At 36.7% G+C, this 21,425-nt stretch overlaps 1 protein-coding gene across 7 annotated transcripts in view; it reads left to right on the top strand.

Annotated features, from left to right (window-relative positions):
• EML6 (EMAP like 6) overlaps nucleotides 1–21,425 on the top strand; it is a 101,757-nt gene that overhangs the window by 20,071 nt on the left and 60,261 nt on the right. For all 7 annotated transcript variants that reach the window (XR_014944378.1, XM_015856711.3, XM_015856712.3 and 4 more), the window contains exons 2-6: nucleotides 6,758–6,917; nucleotides 12,233–12,331; nucleotides 14,606–14,674; nucleotides 16,834–17,019; nucleotides 18,643–18,778. Coding sequence is in view for 6 of the 7 variants with exons in the window: in XM_015856711.3 (XP_015712197.2) it covers nucleotides 6,758–6,917; nucleotides 12,233–12,331; nucleotides 14,606–14,674; nucleotides 16,834–17,019; nucleotides 18,643–18,778 (650 nt within the window). In the remaining variant the exon portion in view is untranslated. The remainder of the gene's footprint in view (nucleotides 1–6,757; nucleotides 6,918–12,232; nucleotides 12,332–14,605; nucleotides 14,675–16,833; nucleotides 17,020–18,642; nucleotides 18,779–21,425) is intronic.

Raw genomic sequence — 21,425 nt, forward strand, 5'->3', positions numbered from 1 at the left:
AATGTCCTTGAATGTGCTTTGTGTACAACCTCATAAGGCTTCATTCTGTTGGCAGAAGCTTGGAGCTGCAAAGTATCTGAGATTATGTATATGTAAAATATATGTGTTAGGTAAAAATAGGTTGCCAGATAACCACATCAGCTTTGTGCTTTTGCAGCTATGTGTGCTGTAGTACTGTGCTGCAGTACCATTCCCTCTTATTAGATCTGCCAAATCTTATTGCCTGTACACATGCACGGGACTGTGAATCACAGCTGGCCTCAATTAAAGTGCAGAACATTTAAGTATCATAAAATGACATTTTAGAGTTTTCTAATAGTTTTTTTCATGTTTCTTTTCCCTTCTCTTGTTGGAAGGAATTCTAATCACTTGATCAAAGCCTGATTACTTGATCTTTTTATCTAGCCTGACTCTGTGAACCCACTGCAACTCTGTGCTACAACTGCAGATTGCACTTTCTGTGATGTGACTTTTGCCACTTTATGGGCCTGATCTGTCAAGACTTCTAATAAGCACTGAGCTGCCAAACAGACTGGAGTGTGAAGGAATAACACTGTAGGCTTGAATATAACCAATGACACAGAGAACCGTTAGCAGTAATTCCTCAAGAACAAAATGGAATAATTCAGTATGGCAGGAATGTCTCTAACTTTGCAAGCTGCTGCCACTATTATATCCCACATTATTTCTAGAAAAACAAAAATAAAATCCTGTCAAATGCCCCTTGTGTTTGCAGGTCTCTTTTGATGGGCTTAGCATAACGTGTATGCTCCAGAGACCTTTACCAACACCAACTGAACTGCATGTCCACTCTATAAAGGATTAATCTTAGGCTCTGTTGGTGGCCAGGACCATTTCTGAATGCTAACATGGTGATTTTCAGTCTGCATCAGCTTCGTTCAGAACCGTAGGTGTTTGCTTCCTCTGACAACCAGATGGTTGCTGTCTGAGGCAGGCCCCCAGATTCAGAAGCTGCTGTTAGGAAAGTTAGCCTGCAATGACATGACTGAGGCAGGAAGGCAGTGCAGAAGGATGAATTAATTCCAGAACAGCTAACTGCATCACTCTTCTTCCCACACACTGAACATGAAAGGGGAAAGCAAGCATAGCAGTTAAGAACTTAGACATAAAAAACAAATTATTTGCCGAGTGCTCTGAAATGAATATTACTTGGTGGTGTTTCTATGAACACACATTTTTTCACATCAAATGTGTTCTTAACCTCAGCTGTATGCTATAAGTGAGTGGCAATATTTTGTATATTTCAAAGGTATTATTACAGCTAGACATTCATGTGTAAAAAGTAATCAAATTGTACCAGGTTGTTTTGTTCTTCCCTCCTCCTGCTTCTTTTCTCCAGGCTCCCTCTTCCTTCCTGCAGATCACCACGTTCTCTTCTACTTAACTGCTGGTATTCCATTCCTCTTTTTAAAGAGAATTGATTTCGATTATGTTCTATTCAGAATTAGAGGTCAGGCCGCACCTCATCTTATTTTTCTGGTAATACTGATCTGTCTGTACAGCGAGTTACAGCCTTGCCTTTTGACTCTGCAACTGAAAAGTTCCTTTTTTTTTTTTTTTCTATGAAATGAGAAAGACCATTTGTTTCCTTTGCTGACATGTGAAAACAGCTCCATCCTTTGCACTATATGAGCAGAAAAATGAAGCTGAAAAGATCCCTGGTCTTCAGACATGCCTGCTGGCCTGTCAGGATCTTGAACGTGTCACTTCATTCTGCACTGAGAGCTAGCAGTGCAGAGCAGAAGGAGGCAACCAAGAAGAAAATACCTAGTGGCACGTAATGGCCTATTTCAGGACAGGCTTGGAGCTTCTTGGAGCATTTTGATTTTTCTTTATTTCTTCAGAGATGTTTTTGTTACAGAGAAAAAGTCTTATGAAAAATGGCTGTGTTATTTATGTGTCTGTTATTCAAGCATAGCGCAGGCAGTGCCCTCGGTACCTCCGAACAACTTTGACCTAAATGCTCAGGATAAACCCACTGTGTTCTCTGTTCTTGTCAGCTGCAGGTTTTGTAGCAGATTTCAAACCAGAAAGTATCAGTTCCTTCATTTCTTTCCAGAAGTAATTAATCATATACAAATCATATTAGTTTAGCTGTGGAATTTGATTTTAAATTTACCACACATTTCTCACCAAATCTTCACTATGTAGCATTGTGTTAACATAAAACTGCCAGGCTCTTTAAAGGTTTGTCTGAACATTAAAGTTATTCCGGACATAAAACAGGGTGGGTTTGTAGTAGAGAATGGTTTACAAGGGTCTAACTAGCTAGAGGTTCTTTAGAATACCATCAACTTTTCAGCCTTCTTTAATGTGCAATGAAGCCGTAGCAGTGAGAATGGTTTGCATTGTCGAGAGATGGGTGACAAGACTCAGCATCTTTCTAAGAGCAATTTTTGGATGTTAGGTTGGCCATTCCAGGAAGTAAATGTAGTTTGTATGGAAAATGCATTTGGTTGATTGGTGTTAATCTAAGACTAGTTAATATTATGTTTATAGAAAAGATTCAGTTCATAAATAGTAAATACAATGAAAGATTATACAGTCACAACAATAAAGACAAATGCCCAGCCTTTGGGTGCTTCAGTGAAAGAGTGTTTGGACAATCTGATGAGGTTTGTAATAATAAATTAAGGATAGTGAACTTCAGATGTCTGTCTTTTGTTTGAAACATCCATTTCAGGTTCTCAGTAATCTCAGCCTATCAATTACATATGTATGTATTAAAGATAGCAGGGCCCAATTTCTTTTGGCAGTGTCAAGTATCAATTTACTAATGCAAGTAAAGTTCTCAGAGCCAAAATCTATTTTTACTTTGATTACCTTAGGCTTTCTTGATATATTTCGGTATTTAGGATTATAGAAAAGTCTAGTTTGGAAGGGGCTTCCAGAAATTATCCAGTCCAACTTTCTCCTGAGAGCACAGCCGTAGATCAGGTTACCTAGGGTCCTGTCAAGCCAAGGACTTCTTCCCACAGTGAAGAGCCTTTTTCATATATCCAGACAGAATTTCTCGTGAAGCAACTTGTGCCTCTTGCCTTTTGTCCTTTTACCATATTTTTTTTGTGACAACTTCTCTACAGCTACCTTTGATGTGCTGGAAAACTATCAGATACACCCTGGGCCTGCTCTTCCTTGATCACATTCAATTCCCTCGTCTTCTTTTTTGTTCTTCCTAGTCAGGCTTGGGGCAGAGTGGCAGGAAGACCGTGTGGGGAAAATGGATCTGGTGGTGTTGATCAGCAGTCTTGTGAACGTGAGCCAGCAGTGTGCCCAGGTGGTCAAGAAGGCTTGTACAAGAGGGAGTACAGCCAGCAGGAGTAGAGAAGCAATCATTTGCCTGTGCTCTGCTCTGGTGAGGCTGCACCTTGAATGCTATGTTCTTGGAGCAGAATATTATTGCAACAACAATTGCGGTGGTACTAAGAGCTTACCATCTGGCATGGCCCTCAGACCAGATGGATCCACTAATGACTTTTATAAAGCATTTCATCAGACTCTGCTGGAACACATGACTGGCGTCTGTAATTATCCTAACTTAACAGGCAGCTTTCGATACTGGATTCATAATCATTGGTCTTGGAAGGGAAGAAAACGTTCACTGAATTCTCTTATTAACAAAAGCATCTATTAGGAAGAAGGTGAAATGTTAAGATGCTGACTGGATTTTATTGGTGCATCTTAAATGGATTGTTTGATTTTCTAAAATGTGTCTGTCAGGTGCCATGCACTTTTATTGAAGACCTTTGTAGATACATCAGCATACTTGTGGAATCCTCAGTTAGCTTTATGCACCCGCAGAAGCGTTCAGCTGCTTGAAGGAGCAGACTGCCAGAAATCCCTTCACTTTTTTTGCCTGCCCTGGAAGGAGGGGAACGTGCAGCTCCCAAGCAGTTGATCTCTGCTTCTTACTCTACTCATGCAACTGCTCCTGTTACAGTTCTTGCAGACAGAAGGTTGAGAAGTGTGAGGAAGTGACTGCCACTACCAACCAGCAAGCAGTGCCAGCAGCAATAACTGCTACTTTATCTCCTTCTGTTTTCTACCCTAGCTAATTGTGTGGGGTGGAAAAAGTGCAGATAAGGCAAGATAAACGTGAATTCCTTTTCATACAAATCTGGAAATTTTCTTGTGAAATTTCCACTGCTCACCCACCTACATCTTGTTGGCTGTACTCTGTGCTATGGTCACTCTGCCTTACACTAATGAATCTGCAGCCTTTTTGCCTGTGGCTTGCATAAAATCAGCTGGTTGTAAATGAAAGGCTTCTGTTTCTAGCTGTTCTTCCTATTGGAGGGAACAGGAAAGATTCCCCAACAGTTTTGTTCTGTACTGTAAATTGCTGTTGTTTGAATACATAATCTAATCAAATATCTTCAATTATCATTTCAGTACTTTCCAGTGGAGTGATGTGGTATCGTAAATCATTTAGATGTAGGATCTTTGCTTAGAAAGCTTAAAGATACATACCTGTATGCTGGAAACAAAACACTGAATTTATACACATTTTTAAATAGTGTAGGAAGGTGGAATAGTGTAGGAATATATGGAAGGTCAGAGAATCCGTGCAGGTTAGAGATCTTCTGATCTGGAGACCAGAATCAATCCATGTTGCAAACAGATTAAATGGTCACACATGCAGTTTTTGTATTTTCAATGACAAACATGGCTATCATTTAGGGAGGTATTCTGACAGTCCCCAAGAATTGCTCTTAAATTTAGTCTCCATTTCCTTACTCTGTAAGCCACCATTCAGTCTGCCAAAAATGAACCCTTAGTTATCTAACAGCCAGACTTAACGTAGGCAGTTGTACTGCATTATTGTAAAGGCTGTGAGCAGGAAATGAATGTCCTTAGTGGGTCTGAAAAATCAGGCTACTTCTTAGGTGCCAAGAACTGGTACTTGGTCCTTATTTAAGATATGCCATTAGTTGATTACATGCATTAGAAAGGATAAAGCAAATAATTGATACATTCAGTACCAACGTATTTAAGTTGTAGGAAATATGTTGTTCGTGCATCCAGGAATGGAAATGCTGAACATGTACAGACCAGTGGTAGATGTAATTAAGCTGCAGTTGTGTTCTGTTGCTTCAGTTAATCTTTTCCATCTGTTTTTCATCACTGAAGAAGGGTAATCTAACTTAATTGCAAATGTCGCATCTTAAGTATGGTGAAGTTACCCCTTGTTTGCCTTATAGGTTTAGAATTAAGGTGAACTAGCTGGCACACAGTGAACTTAAGAGTCTAAGCCTGAGAAGAAGGGAAAAGCGAGCAAGTATGGGAATTGATGCAGAAAGTTTTTACTGAGTGTTCTGCTAAGTTTGTTCTTTTTCTAAGAATTGTTCCTTAACGTGAGAATATTGAAAATATATTTTTTGAAGCTTCCTTAATTTTTTTGATGAATCCTTTTTAATAATTAGTATTATCTACTCCTGGGATATTAAAATATGGGCCCTGAGCCATCTGTCGAGTGTCAGTTTATTAATAGGATATTTTTCCTTATTCCATATGCAGTTCACATATTCAGATGTTATTCTAATTTGTTTCCTAGATAACAGTGGAAAACTGTCTTTGTATTCATGTTCCCGTAGGGAGAGTTTTTGTTATTAACTTCCCCAGGCGAGAATTTCAAACTGGATCCTCTGGGCTTTGTCAAAGAGAATGCCTCAAGGACTGAAGAACAGCTTGACAACAACTTGGAATAATTGCAAAGAGCAGTTTCTAGTACTGTGTCAGCTATTGGTAGCCTGCACTGCTCTGTTATTAGTGTAGGATGAAGTTGGCTACATGGTGGCCTTCTGTCTTTTTGTGTTACAATGAAAATGTTAAAAAAAAAAATGTTACAAGGAAAATGTAAAATACGTTTATTTTATTTTTTTCCCTAAATGGTGCTTCTGCTTGGTTCCAGAATATGTTTGGCATCCAAGAGAAATGCCCCCAACACAATATGGAAGTAAATATTAGAGTTCACACTTCAGCATGGCAGACAAAGATAACATGGACAGTCTGGTGGAGATTTCCATATCAGAAGAGATGTGCACAGTGATGGGTTTTAATTCTTCTAATAGAGCCTGCATTAGAGTGGCTTGCAATTCTGTGCCCCTGTACAAGTACTGCAGAAGATAAAGAAATTGAGAGGTTTATGTTTGATAGTGTGTAAAAGATGAAGTCAGTCAAAGCAAGTGTACTGAATGCTATTTGAGTAAATCACTGGAAACCAGGAAATGATTTTTGAAACATTAGCGTTTGCCTGGTTTTAAGTAATAGAAATTCTACTTGATGTGAAGGTTTTTGTGCAAGGTGCTATTTCTGATTGGCTGTTAGAGAAAAATGAGATAAGCTAACAAAGAAACAGTAAATTTTGCCCTTCCTCAGGCAGCAGTAATTAAATCATATCTGAAAGTATATGTAAATAAAAGCCTGTACAACAGTGTTCTAATTGTACTTTTCTTACATTTTCTAGTTAAAATATTATTACGTGTATTCTGCAATCACTATGTCAGTCTCAATGTTATCAACATAATTCTCAAATTATGTTGATAACATAATTGTTGATAACAATTCTCAAAAATATTATGGGATACAGTAAGTTTCTGTGGCGTTTGATCATCCCAATAAATCAAAAGGAGCTGTTTTTGAAAACTAAGAAAAATAAATAATATTTCAGTTTCATGTTTACATTTTTTACTGCATTGAGAAAATGTGTTGTAACTTAAACTGTGTTCTCTTTCAGCCTCGCAGTTCACCCAGATAAAACTTTAGTAGCTACAGGGCAGGTTGGAAAGGACCCTTACATTTGCATTTGGGATTCCTACCGCGTACAGACTGTTTCTGTTCTTAAGGATGGGCATACACATGGAGTTGCCTGCTTAGCTTTTGATTCTGATGGCCAGGTTTGTATATCTTCTTTTTCAATGTCTTCAGTTTAGTTTGACCTCTGACTACAAGAGACATTACATTGAAATATTCTGTATGTATAGGTAGCTGTATGGCTGTAGTACATAAACTACTATTATGATTATTATTATTATTTTTTAATGCAAGGACTGCAAATGTAGCTCTTTCAAAAACTGAAATCTCACCAAGAATTCAATTCAAGTAGATGCATTAGTTACTGAACAAATGTAAAGAAGAATAAAAGAAACAGCCCTCCTCAGCTCAAATGTAATAGCCACACTACTCACTTATCCCTTGCTGTTCAGGAGACCGTTTTCCTGGCAGAGTCCTTACAATCCTGCAGCTCATTTGGCAGAAAGACTCCAGTAAGAGTCTCATTGGCTAGGGTGCACAATCAGTTTAATTGAATAAGGGGGTTAGGACACAATATGCTATATGATTATGTGATATTTTGAGGCAGTATTAAAATACGAGTAAGTGGTGGGCTGTTCACATCTAAACACATTGAATTTTTTCCCTGCAGGAGAACTAGTAAAAACATCAAATTGTAACTGAAAAGAGAGAAACATAGATGAATGATTTGGATAAAACCGAGAAGTGTTTTACGTTCAATTTTGTCCTTATTGGTGTCCAGTTTTCTGGTATAACACTGTGGTCGTATTTTATAGTTTGCTGCTTAAATATTTTTAGGACTAGTTAGAAGGTAAGTTGATTCCTGGATTCTTGCACAAATCTTCCTTGTTTGCTAGTGAATTAAATCCAAGAAGGACAAATTTGCCTTTAAATGCTTTTCTTAAAATAATGTCATAGGCAGTTAGCTGTCCGTAGAGAAGTGCTTTATTGCTGTATGCCTAATTGCTCTTTGGCTGATCACAGTGTGGTTTTATTCCTCTTTCTAAGATCAAAACCAGACATACAATGCCTAAAATATGTTTTCACATGAAACTAAAGTACTTTCTATTGTGCACTGCCTTCTGCATATTTAGTTTAAAGATCAGTGTGAGTCAAAGTACACTAACACAAGCAATACCTTTAGCATTTTCAAAAAGCATTCCTAGGCAGCAGTATTTCTTTATTAGAAATTGGAGGTAAGTTTCTATTTAAAGCTTAGTTTTCAACTATCATCTTCCAATTTTATTTTTATTCAGTAAAACTATTTCCTCTGAAATCTCATGTGCCAACTCTAATTAAAGAAAAAAGGTGTTCCTAGGAAATGTGCAATAAAACAGTCAAATGGGAGCATCCCCAAATCACCAGAAGAAAATTTTGAATGCTATAATAACCTTAACATGATTTTAATTCAGAAATAAGTATTCTTAACATTTTCTCTTGTTTCTAACTTCATGAGAAGGGTGGGTAAACCTTTAAACTGGTTTAAACCCCTGTTTAAGTACCTAATAAGGAAAAGCCCAGCTCATATGAGTTAAAGATGGAGACTCTTCTGAAAATCCTGGTTGGTACCTAGTTGTAATTAGAAACCGAACTTATTGGTGTGTTGACTTTGCAAAACACTGACATTCTGTTTCTGGAAATGTTAGAGAAGTTGCAGAAACTTTGGAAATGTAGATCTGCAGAGAATGCGTTTATATATGGAGAAAACATAAAAATGGATGATGTATCTTGGCTTTTACTGCTCTCTCTGGTTTACAAAAGAAGGCGCTGTGCTGAGCCAACATTTGAGAGCTTTGACAGAATACTTTGAGTGTGTGGAATTCAGAGCTGCTAGCAGTTCCAGTTTATTTAGTCAGCACAGTCATCACCTGAGGGAGATGGCATCTTGTAATGGCTCACATTTTTCCTTCAACTGCATACATTTCACTCTTTTACATAGAGTGTCTATTTCTATCTGGAAAGATTCATCTCTTAGACTCAAACAAAAATTCAATAAAAACTTAAGATACAGCTGCAAATAATCGTATCCCTACATATTTTCTCAAATACCTGCAATTTTCCACTTTTAAAATAAATATAGGCTGAGGAAAAGCCCAGGTAATTCTGCTTCTCTGCTTGTGCCCAGTTCCCAACTGTGCAGCTGATAACTCTGCTTCCTCCCATTTTGCTGTGCACAGCTTCTGGTTCCAAGGGCAACCACCGTGTTGTGAGCTGCACAGCTCCAGTAAGAGAACTTAGTGTGGGTCCCAGAATAGTGACACTGCACTGATATTATGGCCAATTTAATTAGCTTTATTTTTTTGTATCAGAAACTCTGGGGTGTTTTCAAGTGTTCAAATGAGTTAATTCTGGAATATTACTCCCTGCTAGACTTACTCCCAGCTGGCACTGCATGGAAGCAGCTTAGGTGTCTCTGCAGTGCTTCCCTGGCGTAATTAACCACAAACTGAGTAATGCAGAGTAGACAGTATTTATTGTCTTTTATGATATACAGACAAGATCAATAAGCAGCTTAAATCAAGGATAACTTCCTTTATTTTATGTACTTTCAATAAGGATTTGAAATATGAAGATGAATATATTTTAAGGAAATTTCCTGTTAATATTCTCTGTAATTAATGTTGCGTTTTAAAAGTACTGAAGGGAGTTCAGTTTCCAACAGAGAGGTTGCTATTGAAAAATACACATTTTAGCTTGTGATTTTTCTGTATTACTGGGAGATGACATTTGTTAGGAGGGAAGCTGCACGTTGTTCAAATGTTTAATGAAGAGCTGTCAGTTTGCCTGTGATTAAAAATGTATTCTGTTGAACCAGGAACTAACTAGGGCATTAGAGCACCAACATCTGCCCTTCACAGAATTACCTACGAAGCTGATGTCTTTTTTATTAAACAATTTCTCTAGTGCTATACAATTCAGTTTCTGTTCTAAATTGTTTTCTAAGGACCTCTTTCGTGGGCTTTCTTTAAGGAAAGTGCGTGTCTGTTTTTGAATTTGGCGTTAGGTTGCACTAGGCTTCTTTAACCAGATCTTCTATATGTGTGTAGACTTAAAAATAATTGTTTAATTATATGCATAAGGTACTTGGCAGATATTTTCTTCTGGTATTCCATGAATTCTCTGAGCAGGATGCTATCAAGTTCTGTTCCAAAAGGAATACTAAATGTAGAAGTGTTTTAACCTAAAAGGAAATTCAGCATTTATCACTCTTCTGCCAGCAGAACTTCCTCAATAGACCTACAGGAAAAAAGAAAATATAAAACATTAGTTAATGTACTCTAGAAGTGTCACAGTCCATCTACCCCACTAATGGTAATTTCTTCACTGGGAGATCGAATCTGATGTTGTTAAAATCATACATCTAAAAGATACTGTAAGTACTGCCATGGTTTCCATGGAGAAGAGAACAGTATAAAAAAGGTGAGAAAATGTTGGAATCAGTGATGGTTCCATGAAAAAATAACTTGTGTTTTGATCAGTATGTCCAACCTCCTGGGTAGATGTAGATTACTCAAGAGCAAATAAAACATATGCTACAATAATAGTCCTTTCTCAAATACATAAATATTTTGAGCCTGGTGAATGGCGGGAGTGTTTTTGTTCTTTCCTGTATTCTATTTTCCCTTCATTACCATAATGAAGTATGTTGGCCAAAGTGAAATGAACAGATTCAATACCTACCTTTCCTGTTTCAAAGGCTTATATGTGGGTAGATGTCAAACACATTTAGGTGAAATATATTATACTAAAATCTTCAGTACTTGGTGCCCTTCAGGTGCTTCTAGTAGATTTTAACAGATAGATTTAACAGAGCCTCAAGATTTCTTTTTCCTGTCAGTGAAAGACAATGTAAGTAGTCTGCAAGAAAACATATATATACTTTTTGTCATATTGCTTAGTATACTTTCTGGTGGGAATTGCTTGGTTTATGCATTACTCACTGTGCAGAATTCAGCTGTTACATGAGATTGTAACGTATGTTATGTCAGTTCCCAAGCAACCAAATGTAAAAGGGATCTATTCCCTTACCCTAAAATAAAAGAACTGTAGCTATTATGAAGATAGTGCAGGGTGCATGTGTACCTGCTGCCTTTAGCCTTTGGAAGTGGCTTGCTTAAGAAGGAAGATGTACACTGTGTTTTTGCTCTTGAAAATGGCATGAAAAGGCATGGAGTACCTTGACTCCGATTTATTTTGCTACTGAATGGAACCTGGAACATTCTGTTTCTCTATGAATATTGATTGCACTCAGCTCTATACTAATTGGTAGTCTTATAGCAATTGGTATTTTATCTAACAAAGTATTTTAGAGAAATTTTTGGTAAAATTGTTCTTGTTGTCTTTGCTGGTTCAGTTCTTTTGTATTAACTCAGAAATTTCCAGGCTTTAAGCAATTTACCTCCTGCAAAGCCAGGCCAGAAATAACAGACATGCAATTGAAGGAGACATTCAGTACAGAGATTCAGTTTGCAAGTCATACTTAAGCAATTCTTCAAGGAAAAATCCGGTTCATGTCAAATCTGAAACATAGGTCCATTTGAATCGGATGATTCATCTGCTTATCTTTGTCTTTGATGCCAAAATAAGGTTTCATTTATTACATGTTGAAATGTAGGCTTTCCTGTAACAGAGCAAAATGCTTAGGAGCTTCAGTTGGACTCTTAAGGACAATGAGAAGAATAAGGGACAGAACAGATGAGCGTGTTACCAAATCGTGTTACCAAGATAGGTGGTTGTTTCCCATGAAAAGTGTCTCTCTAAGTCTCTTCCCACAGTGCAAGTTACTCAGGCACTTTCTCTTTACTAACATACGTTAGACATATCCATTATGTATCTGTCCAATGTATGTTATATTATATCATATCCATTTTATACAATTGCAGTACCTGTGGTACCAGTTTAGTCTTCATGTTGTTATAGATCACAACAGTCTCTGGTCCACCAGTCAAAGATTGCTCACCTAATGAGAATCTCTGATGGAAATCGTGTCAAGTTGGAAATAATGAGCACAATCACTGGGAGATCTGATGTACTGATTTATATAAAGGGAAGTTATTGAAAGTATATCCAGTTCAGATTCTAAGCCTCAACAAAATAAACATAATGAACCAACAGGTGATTGGGGATAGTGAGAGCTTCTATTTCCCATTTATTTTTATTATTAATAGATCAGAATGCCAGAGTGTAGTGCTTCTGATATGAGCATTTCAGTCCTTTTGTAATTATATTTGAGACATCAATAACCTGAAATTGAAACCTAACTCTTTAGAATAGATTAGGTGTTTCAGTGCTTTCTCCAGCGAGCAGATGATTAACACAAATATCTTGATGATGTGTGCAGCAATGTGGTTCAATCACAATTCAAATGTGGGAAACTCTATTTGTACAGTACAGTAAGCTGATTTTTGTTTTTCCTTAGCGTTTAGCTTCGGTGGGACTGGATGCCAAAAATACAGTGTGTATTTGGGACTGGAAGAGAGGAAAACTACTGGCAACAGCTACAGGCCATTCAGATAGGGTAAGTGTATTAAAAAAATACTTAATTTTTTTATTGTTGATTTTGTTTTGTTTATAAAAGGCTGAAACAGAGTTAATTTTGATCATTCTGCCTAGCTTTTAAAATACTGAAAAAGGTACTTCTTTCTTCTCGTTCTACCAGACAAAACACAAAGCATTGTGTTAGCACACGATGTGTTCTTGAGCTGGCTGTCTTGCCTAGGGAGGAAATACTTTGTAAACAGAGACTGATGAGGATAATTTGGATGATTTATAGCCCTTTATATGAGATGTGAAATGCTAGCTCAGTGGACAATGATAATGCTCTTTCCAAATGCATCAAGAAGACATTTTATCCTGAGGGAAAGTGTAATTATTTCCTTCTCATTTTTGCTTAAGATAGTTACCTGCAGGTGAACTGTAGTTAGGATAAATATTTCTGTTATATCTTTTAACTTCAAGTAACGAATCAGAATAACTTCAATAAATAATAGAAATGACCAGGTCTGAGTTTAAAATATTGTTCAGGATTACAAAATGTTTAAACAAGTTTAGCATGAGCAAAATAACTCCTCACCATATAAGCATGCATATGTTAAGTTTTGGAAACATTCTGACAGCTTTATTCTTAAGCTTACTATGAAATTCTAACAAGTTAGAATGCTTTCGTATTGAAATTTTATAAAGTTTTACTACCTATGGGGGAGTATTCATATATGGTAAAACATATAGAAGCAGAGGAGCAGACTAAGCTCTTTCTTCTAGTATATGTGTACATATAGTCTATCTGCATCTTATGTATCATCTGGATAAACTGTGGAATCATAGAAAAATCTGTGTCTGAAGAGACTTAAAAACTCATCTAGTTCCAACCTGCTGCCATGGGCAGGGACACTTCACACTGGGCTGTACTGCTCAAATCCTCATCCTGCCTGGCCTTAAACATTTCCAGGGATGGGGCATTCACAACTTCTCTGTGTCAATATTCTACCACCCTCAGTCTGGTAGTTCATTTTTACTTAAAATATACACCCCTCAGCAGAATCCTAGTCTTTATTCAAATTTCTTCTTTCATTTCCCAGTTATGTCAGTGGAAGTTTTGCTGCCATCTTGTGCTATTCACCTCACTAGGCACAAGATCTGTTTTGAATTAGCAGAAGACTCCAGGACAGGCAAGAAATACTAAAATCTTTGTCTCCTTAGACTTTCACAACGAGAAAAAGCAGATTTTGCATTGATGAGGGAGTAGGAAAGAATACATACCTATTAACACCACAAATTATATTGATTTAGTGTGCTGGAATCATACAGTACTTCTAAAATAAAGTATCTTGTGTTTAACAAAATGCGAGATACTTGTACTACTGTAAGTGATGATTTCTTCAAGAAGATGAACATTTTGTAGGAAGGCTATATTTTCTAGCATATAAAATGAATGATGGGTTTGCTTAGGATAGTAAGTAACTGTAGAGGGCTGGAAGTTTTCAGAAGATGTACATGTTAAGAGCTGAAGAGCTGAAAGTTGCAGAAAGACCTTTCTTGTCTTTCGCTATAGACATAGATTTCCTGCACTAACTCATGATTGTGGTAACACCATTAGTTTTCAGCTCGGACTTTGAGAAGCTGAATGCCAGCGATGAACAGCCTAAAAATGGCATGCTGATGAAAATCTGGGCTGAAATGGAAACTTCTTATTTCCATACTTAGTGCAGTAGATTTCATTTGACATAATCTCCTAGTCATAGAATACTCTGTAAATTTTTTATCTGATAAGGGGTGTAGGACCTGATGCTTTTTTTTTTTTTTAATGCATGTTGTTATAAATTTAACAATAATCAACATGATTAATGCAGTTTTATTTCTGTAGATTAATTCAAATGAATGGTGCCTCATTTTGTCACTGGAGTTTTTGTGTTTGGCTTAAATTACCTCCTGTACCTTTTATGTAAAATGATAAGCAAAAATAAATGCATCATTCTTTCATCCCTAATCTTAAGGAATGTTGGCTCACCACGTGATTCTCATTTTGTTGGAGACTGTTAATATTATTTATCCAAGAATATCTCAGAGCTGGAATGGATTCGTAGTTTGAAGGTAGGAAAGAGGTGTCTTGACAGAGCCAGGTGAGACGGCCTTAATCTTTATACAAAGAGCTCCAGTTTTACCTAAGTATCGTGCTTGCATTTTTAGCAATACATTACAACAGAAATTATGCCTAAAAATTAGTGAAAGCAAACTGAGTCTAGATTCAATTACTGTATAACTAAAAGTATCATCTTATTGTGTTTCTTAACAGATATTTGATATCTCCTGGGATCAATATCAACCAAACAGAATTGTCAGCTGTGGAGTAAAACATATAAAGGTAAATATATTTTGTTGTTGTTATTTTTGTTTTTAAGTAATTAGCCATTGTGAAAAAAGGTTGTCATGTTAAATGATGAGGCTTTATATATAAGAGATTTTCCGTTTTTCTTTTTTTTTAATCTGTGAGCATTTCACCAACATTTTTTGTTGAAAACCATTTAAGACATTAAGTGGTGACTAAGATGCAACTTTTCAAGCAAAGTATGAAGGTCATTTAGTGTAATTTTCATCATTGTATACTTCTAATTTTGGGGATTTCTTCTCTCTGTCTGTGGAAGTCTTTAGTGATTTCTCTTGTTGAGTTTCACAAGGGGTCACTGGACTGGTGTAGGAGTAACTAAGAAGTGTGAATTGAATGAATTTGTTTGACCTATTGTGCTACCAGCAACTGTAGTGATGCTGTAGGAAGGTATGTAATATCTTTGCAGATGAACAGATTTTAACTATGGCTTATCATGCTATTAGTTGTAGTGATGCTGTAGGGAAGGTACGCAATGCCTACGGAGATGAGCAAATTAAAACTCTAGGATCTGACTGTTTGATCCCTCTAATTCATCTTTTCCAGAGTTGACATTCCAACACTTGTAACAAATTTAGAGAGAAATTCTCGTTTGCTAACGCTCCCTGCAATTTTCTTTTTTCTCCAGTCTTATCAAACGTGTTCCTAACAGATGGTAATTATTTCACATGGCTGAGGTAGGAAGAGCTTTAACTCGAAGTTTAGGAAACCAGCTAATATCTCTAGTTCAGATTATTGAGAAGCTTTTGCCCTTGAAACCACCACTACTTTCAAACTGTGGGTGGTTTTGGCAGAAGTGATACCATCTGTTGTATTCTGCAAGCTGTTTTCCAAAACCTGTCTTTATTTGGCACCTGTGTTCTGTTTAAATTGGCCATAATTGCCCCAAACGTGCCTAATACCAGCAAAGTATGCAGACAGATAGAGGCATGCCAAAAAAGGGGAAAAAAAAAGAGAGAATGGGGGAGTGAGTTGGAATTGATTAGATATTCCCCTTTAGTGATGCTCAAGCAACACTCTATGTAGTTGTCGGTCATTATATGCCTGCAGAAAAATGACGAACAACCTGCAAAAAAGGGTAAGAACAGCTCTAAAGCAATTGTAGCACTTTGAGAATAGGGACTAGAAGTTAGGAGTAATGCTGTTTTTTCCTTAGCATTTCAGTTCTGTTGCATCTGCTGGGTAAGCAAAAATTAAAAGCTGTGATAAGGCTTAAGAGCTAAGCCTTCTTGCTCCACCTACTTTCAGTGCTGCCCTGCTCTCGTCTTATGTTAAGAGGAAATAGGAAAAATAATTGAATTAGAAATAGAGAATGATTTGAAATAAAATCATTGATCCAAAGATCTTCTGGAGTTCAATTTTGTGGGAAATTTATGGGAGCAAGAACAAGTAAAATACATGAAAATTGTTTATAACCACAGAAAAGGTGCAGGCATGTGAAGTGAGATAGGCATTATGCTCCAGTATCAGACGCTTCAGCATACCTGTCCAGTCTCTCAAAGTACATCTTCATTGTGAAATGAACCCGTTTCTGCATGTGCTCCCAGGCCTGAGTATTTGAGCACTTCTTGTACTCATCTATTTGTAATCCACTTTATAGTCCCCAGGAGGTCTGATCCTTGAGCGGGAGCTGTGTGCACACTAAGTATTCCATCTCCTTGATACAAATTATGTCTACTTAGGAAAAAAAAAGTTACACTCATTACTGATTCCAAAAGAAAAAGAAGTACGATTCCATAGCTATGATTTTTCTAGCCCAGCCCTAAAGATGACCTTCTGCTATGTTTGTGTTTGCTTGCTCCTTTCCTTTTCCTCAGTTTGCACAGTATTAGTTTGTCTGTGTAAAAGTGAATAAAGTCACTATTCCTCACCTAGAATATCCCATTACTTCATACTCAGAAGCACGTTCAGTTTCAGGTACAAGTGTTTGCAGTTCTCCACCAGACATCTGTAAATGTAGTTTTGAGATGCATATTTGTTTCATTGCATTGGGGAGAAGTGTTTATTCAGCTCATCCAGAAGCTTAACTGTTATTACTTCCCAACGCAGTGTTTGTATGGATGTACGTCTGTGAGATCTGCACATTAATATGAAAAAAAATGCAAAAATTCTTCCTAATAATGCCATTTACATTTCAGTTTTGGACACTGTGTGGAAATGCACTGACAGCAAAAAGAGGAATTTTTGGTAAAACAGGAGATCTGCAAACTATCCTTTGTTTAGCATGTGCAAAAGAAGACATCACATACTCCGGTGCTTTAAATGGAGACATCTATGTTTGGAAAGGGCTAAACTTAGTTCGCACAATTCAAGGAGCACATAGTGTAAGTTGTATTTTTAATGTCTGTTTCTGAAATGACTCATTCATTGTCTTCAAAACTTTATTGAAGACCTTTTTTTTTTCAGGTCAGAAGAGTGTTGAATGCAGTTCATCAGTTAAGATCTTATCTTTAATTGTGTACCTTGTTTATGTTTTGTCAGCAGATGCTACATGCTGGACTGATATTGACAGCACAGATATTGTTAGCACAGACTTAAGCAAGCAGACTAAATCTAAAGTAAAGTTTCTAAATCTAAAGTTTCACAGATTATACCTTCAGGTATGACCAGTTTGAATAAGAATATATTGTAACCAAATGATCTTATTTAAAAATAATTTTACCAGTAAAATTCCCAATGTCCAATTGATTCTTCATAGAAGCCTCCATGTTTTAATCTGTGAGTGCACTCTGACCATATTCCAGAGGCAGTATACTCCTTTCATAATAACACCCCCTAATTTGGAGCCCTTAAAATTACAGAGAGAGAAGGGAATGTATAGGTTTGTGCTGGATGTGTAACCACTTGAATTGACATTAAAAAATACACGCCTCTGTTGTTGCTGCACTAAAGGCAAGGAAGGATTTCCATGTCAGCAAACACAGGGTGTTGTTTTTTTTTATCTCCCCAAATTCATTATATTGGCTGTGCATTAAGATTCATAGGAACTTTTCTAATTAGGAACAAGTGCCTGGTAGAGTAATTGATATTTATAGAAGTAATCCCTAATTTGTAAAAGCAGTCTGGCTGAGGTCAGTGACACCTCTTACCTGCAGAACTACCATGTAACTGACAGGTTGTGATTATGCACAATTGCAGTAACATGGAAATCTCTGAGCTAAACAGTAAAGGTCTGTAGTACACTTCCTTAAGTTTATATATGAATTCATTGGGAAAAAAAATCTGTCTTTCTACACAATATGTTCTGTTTCATTCTTAAACACAATGGAGTTTCTCCATGGCTAATTCATATTCTCCTGCCCATTTTATAACCTCTTTGTAAATATTCATTAATTAAGACATTGAATGAACTTGTCTTCCAACTGAGAGGTCTTCCTCATAATAGCATACTTATCCAGCATGTGTTCCATGAGCAATATAACACAGCACAGTCATCAATAACGAAGCATTTTCAAAAATGAAGGAATTCAATCTGTAATAGAACCTTTTCTTTTAACGAGGAGAATGAGTTGACAATCTTTCAGTTCCTATTAGATTCCAAACGATGTCTGCACTGAATTCATGAAATAATGTCTATCATCTCTGCACCTGTAAGAATATTTATATGGCTTGTTTGCTTGTTTTTCTTTATTATGGGTAACTATTTATTTTAAGTGTTCTATTATTTGCTTAATAGTTCCTACGATAATGTTAACTAATCCAAATTTAAAGTTCTGCAAGTGGGCTGTACCACTATTATTTGTATGAAAACTTCCACATAAATCGCTTGAGGTGAGAGCACTTGAAATAAAAATGTACCTCTTTTTGTTGGCTTGCTTTCTGGATGGAGAACACTATGCTACCTAGCAGTTTCTAGCCTTTAACAAGAATCTTTTCAACAATGTTTTCTTTGTATGTTCAAATCAGTTAAAAAGGACTTTAAAACTGGTTGTAATATTGGTTAACAGGCTGGAATTTTTAGTATGTATGCTTGTGAGGAAGGTTTTGCCACTGGAGGGAGAGATGGTTGCATTCGGTTATGGGACACTGATTTCAAACCAATTACTAAAATTGACCTCAGAGAGACTGAGCAAGGATACAAAGGTAATGAGCTATTACTTTACTGGTTTATCTTACATCTAAATAATTGTGACACATCTATATTCGATGCATTAATGTCTGTGCATACTGCTGAGTTTTTGCTTAATGGCTGCATTTACCTCTAAGGTCCGTGTTCCTTTTTTACTGAAAATTATACAGCCTGATGAAGTCTCCATTCATTATATAAATAGAGGGATGCTTAGGATTGCTGCTCCACACAATGTAAATACGAGAAAATAAGTGAAAACTAATTAATGGCAAAGACAGGTGAATTAAGCTAGTCAATCTTTAATTTATTACTTGCCAATTCATTTAATTATTTGAGATTTTTGGAACCTGATATTAAAAGATGCTGAGCATATCGGTACTCCACTCAGGTTCATTTGGAATGGTACCACTTGGCGTATTTAATATAGAGGTTATTAAATCTTTGACCATCATGTTTATTGAAGCTAGTCATGCTTCCTGTGAATCATCACTTTACTTTGATTAGATTTTCAGTTTGCTTATGATCTCTATAGATTACAATGCATGATTTATGAAGTACTCAACCTTTTGGGAATTCTGCAACATCCATTTAGATTGAGAAGACTGCAGCCTGATTGCTGGCCCCAAGTAGACTTCTGGCAGGCAGTTCTGCAATGATTAGCTTATGGTTTTAGACAATTTTCATATTAAATTTACTGTTGGAACACTTAGAAGGCAACTAAGAAGGGTAACAAAAGAAAGAAAGGGATAGTTTTCAGCATCATCTGTTGTGACAGGACAAGGGGAAATGGTTTCAAACTAAAACAAGGGAGAAGTTTTTTTTCTGTAAGGGTGGTGAGGCACGGAAACAGGTTACCTAGTGATGCTGTGGATGCCCAGTCTCCAGAGACACTCACAGCCAGCTTGGATGGGGCTCTGGGTAACCCGACCTATCTGTAAATATCCACGTTCATTGCAGGGGAGTTGGATTCAGTGGCTTTTAAGGGTCTCTTCCAAGAAAACAGCTGACTTCAATTATTTTCTGTTGACTACAGTTAATGAAACTTCTATGGAAAATTTTAATTTCAAACTGGTAACATTTTACAAATCTGTAAGTATTCAACTGTTCACAGGAGTGCTCTAATCCTAACATGTTGTCTGCAGAAAGCATCTGACAGCAGCTAGCTGCCCTTCTGCAGGTTACCTGCAAGGGGATTTTGCTCTGGATGGAAGTTAAGTTCAGTCAAGGAAGAACTTAGTGAAGGAAAATTCCCATTAGACATTCTGTTGAATGATTCTAAATGGATGACATCATTTCTGCTCTCTGCTGAATGAAAGCGGAGACAGAATTCTTAGATGAGAGCAGCAAAGCAGGGCCAGGCACCATAACAGCAGTTATGTGCCTGAGACAGTCACTAGAGGATTTTGTTATATTCCTGCATGGCAAAAGTGATTAAAAATACGCATTTTTAGAAAGCGAATTGTGTTGCTATTTTGTATGTGTTTTATATAAATTAAAACTTTCTAAAAAAAAAATATCAGTAATTCTTTAAAACACTGTCTAAATCTTGTCTCGAAAGCATTAAAATCTTCCTGGTTTATCTTTGTTTGTCAAAACACTGTCTGTATCAATGGCAAGAAACTGACTCCAGCAAGCCTGGAAAATTTTACAGAGCTTAGCAAAAAATGGTGTGCCCATGAGCATAATCGTTTAGACACAGTAAAAAAATACTGTGATTTGTATGTGAAGTGTTGTTTGACTTCTGGTCCTGCTGTAGCTATAAAAAAATCAGGTCCTTGGGGATGACTGCAGGTCATAAAACCCAAGCATGTACTTACTTCCTTGTCAACATCTTTTTCCTTTTTCCTATGCTCTGGGCTTTTTTCTCTCTCTGTTCGGTGTGATACAAATCATGCCTGCTATGTTTCTGTTATGCCTCTGAACTTTTCTGCTGTTTCTGTCCTGTATGCCATCCACTGATGATCACTTCCATTTAGTTCTTGCTACTAAAACTGTAAAAAATTTGTTATATTTTCCGTTATCACAGTGGCTGGTTTAAGTGTATATGTAACTTGAAGCAGTAGTGGTAGACTAATTGCTTGCCAATGGCCTCCTGTTCCCTTTTTTCTTTTTCAAAAGCCATTTATAAAGACTTCAGTGATCAAACTTAAAACTCCTTTCTTGGCTGGTAGGAAGGTTTTTATTCTGCATATCCACATTCATTGTTCATTCGGTACTGAAGTGTAAATACTTTTAAAGTGAGATGCATCGCCAGTAGCTATCTGATCACAGACTTGGCATTTATTTATTAAATACACATGCATATCAGTAAAAACTCTGAGAATGGATGATCTTTCCTTATGTGCAGAAAATATTACCTTCCCTACGTGAAAAGTTGTAATTAGTATTCTAAAACTTAACACCAATTTGCCACTTCCAATATTCACTCCTTGTATAGCATTTGCTGTTTATCAAGAAGACTTGAGTCAAAAGTTCATTAGAAATTCTCAAAATTAAAAGGTACTGGAGCTGGACAAGACAATAAACAAAGTTGAATTTGCCCTTCTAAAAAGATGACACAAAATGCTTGCAGTATATTTTATTTATATGTCTGGTGGTTAATTGCATTGTATATTCCATTCCAAAACGTATTAAAATCACAATGTGTTTGACCTTGACTAC

This window comes from Coturnix japonica, chromosome 3 (assembly GCF_054131305.1).
Source record: "Coturnix japonica strain WE chromosome 3, WE-NBRP24, whole genome shotgun sequence".
NCBI classification, from domain to species: Eukaryota; Metazoa; Chordata; class Aves; order Galliformes; family Phasianidae; genus Coturnix; species Coturnix japonica.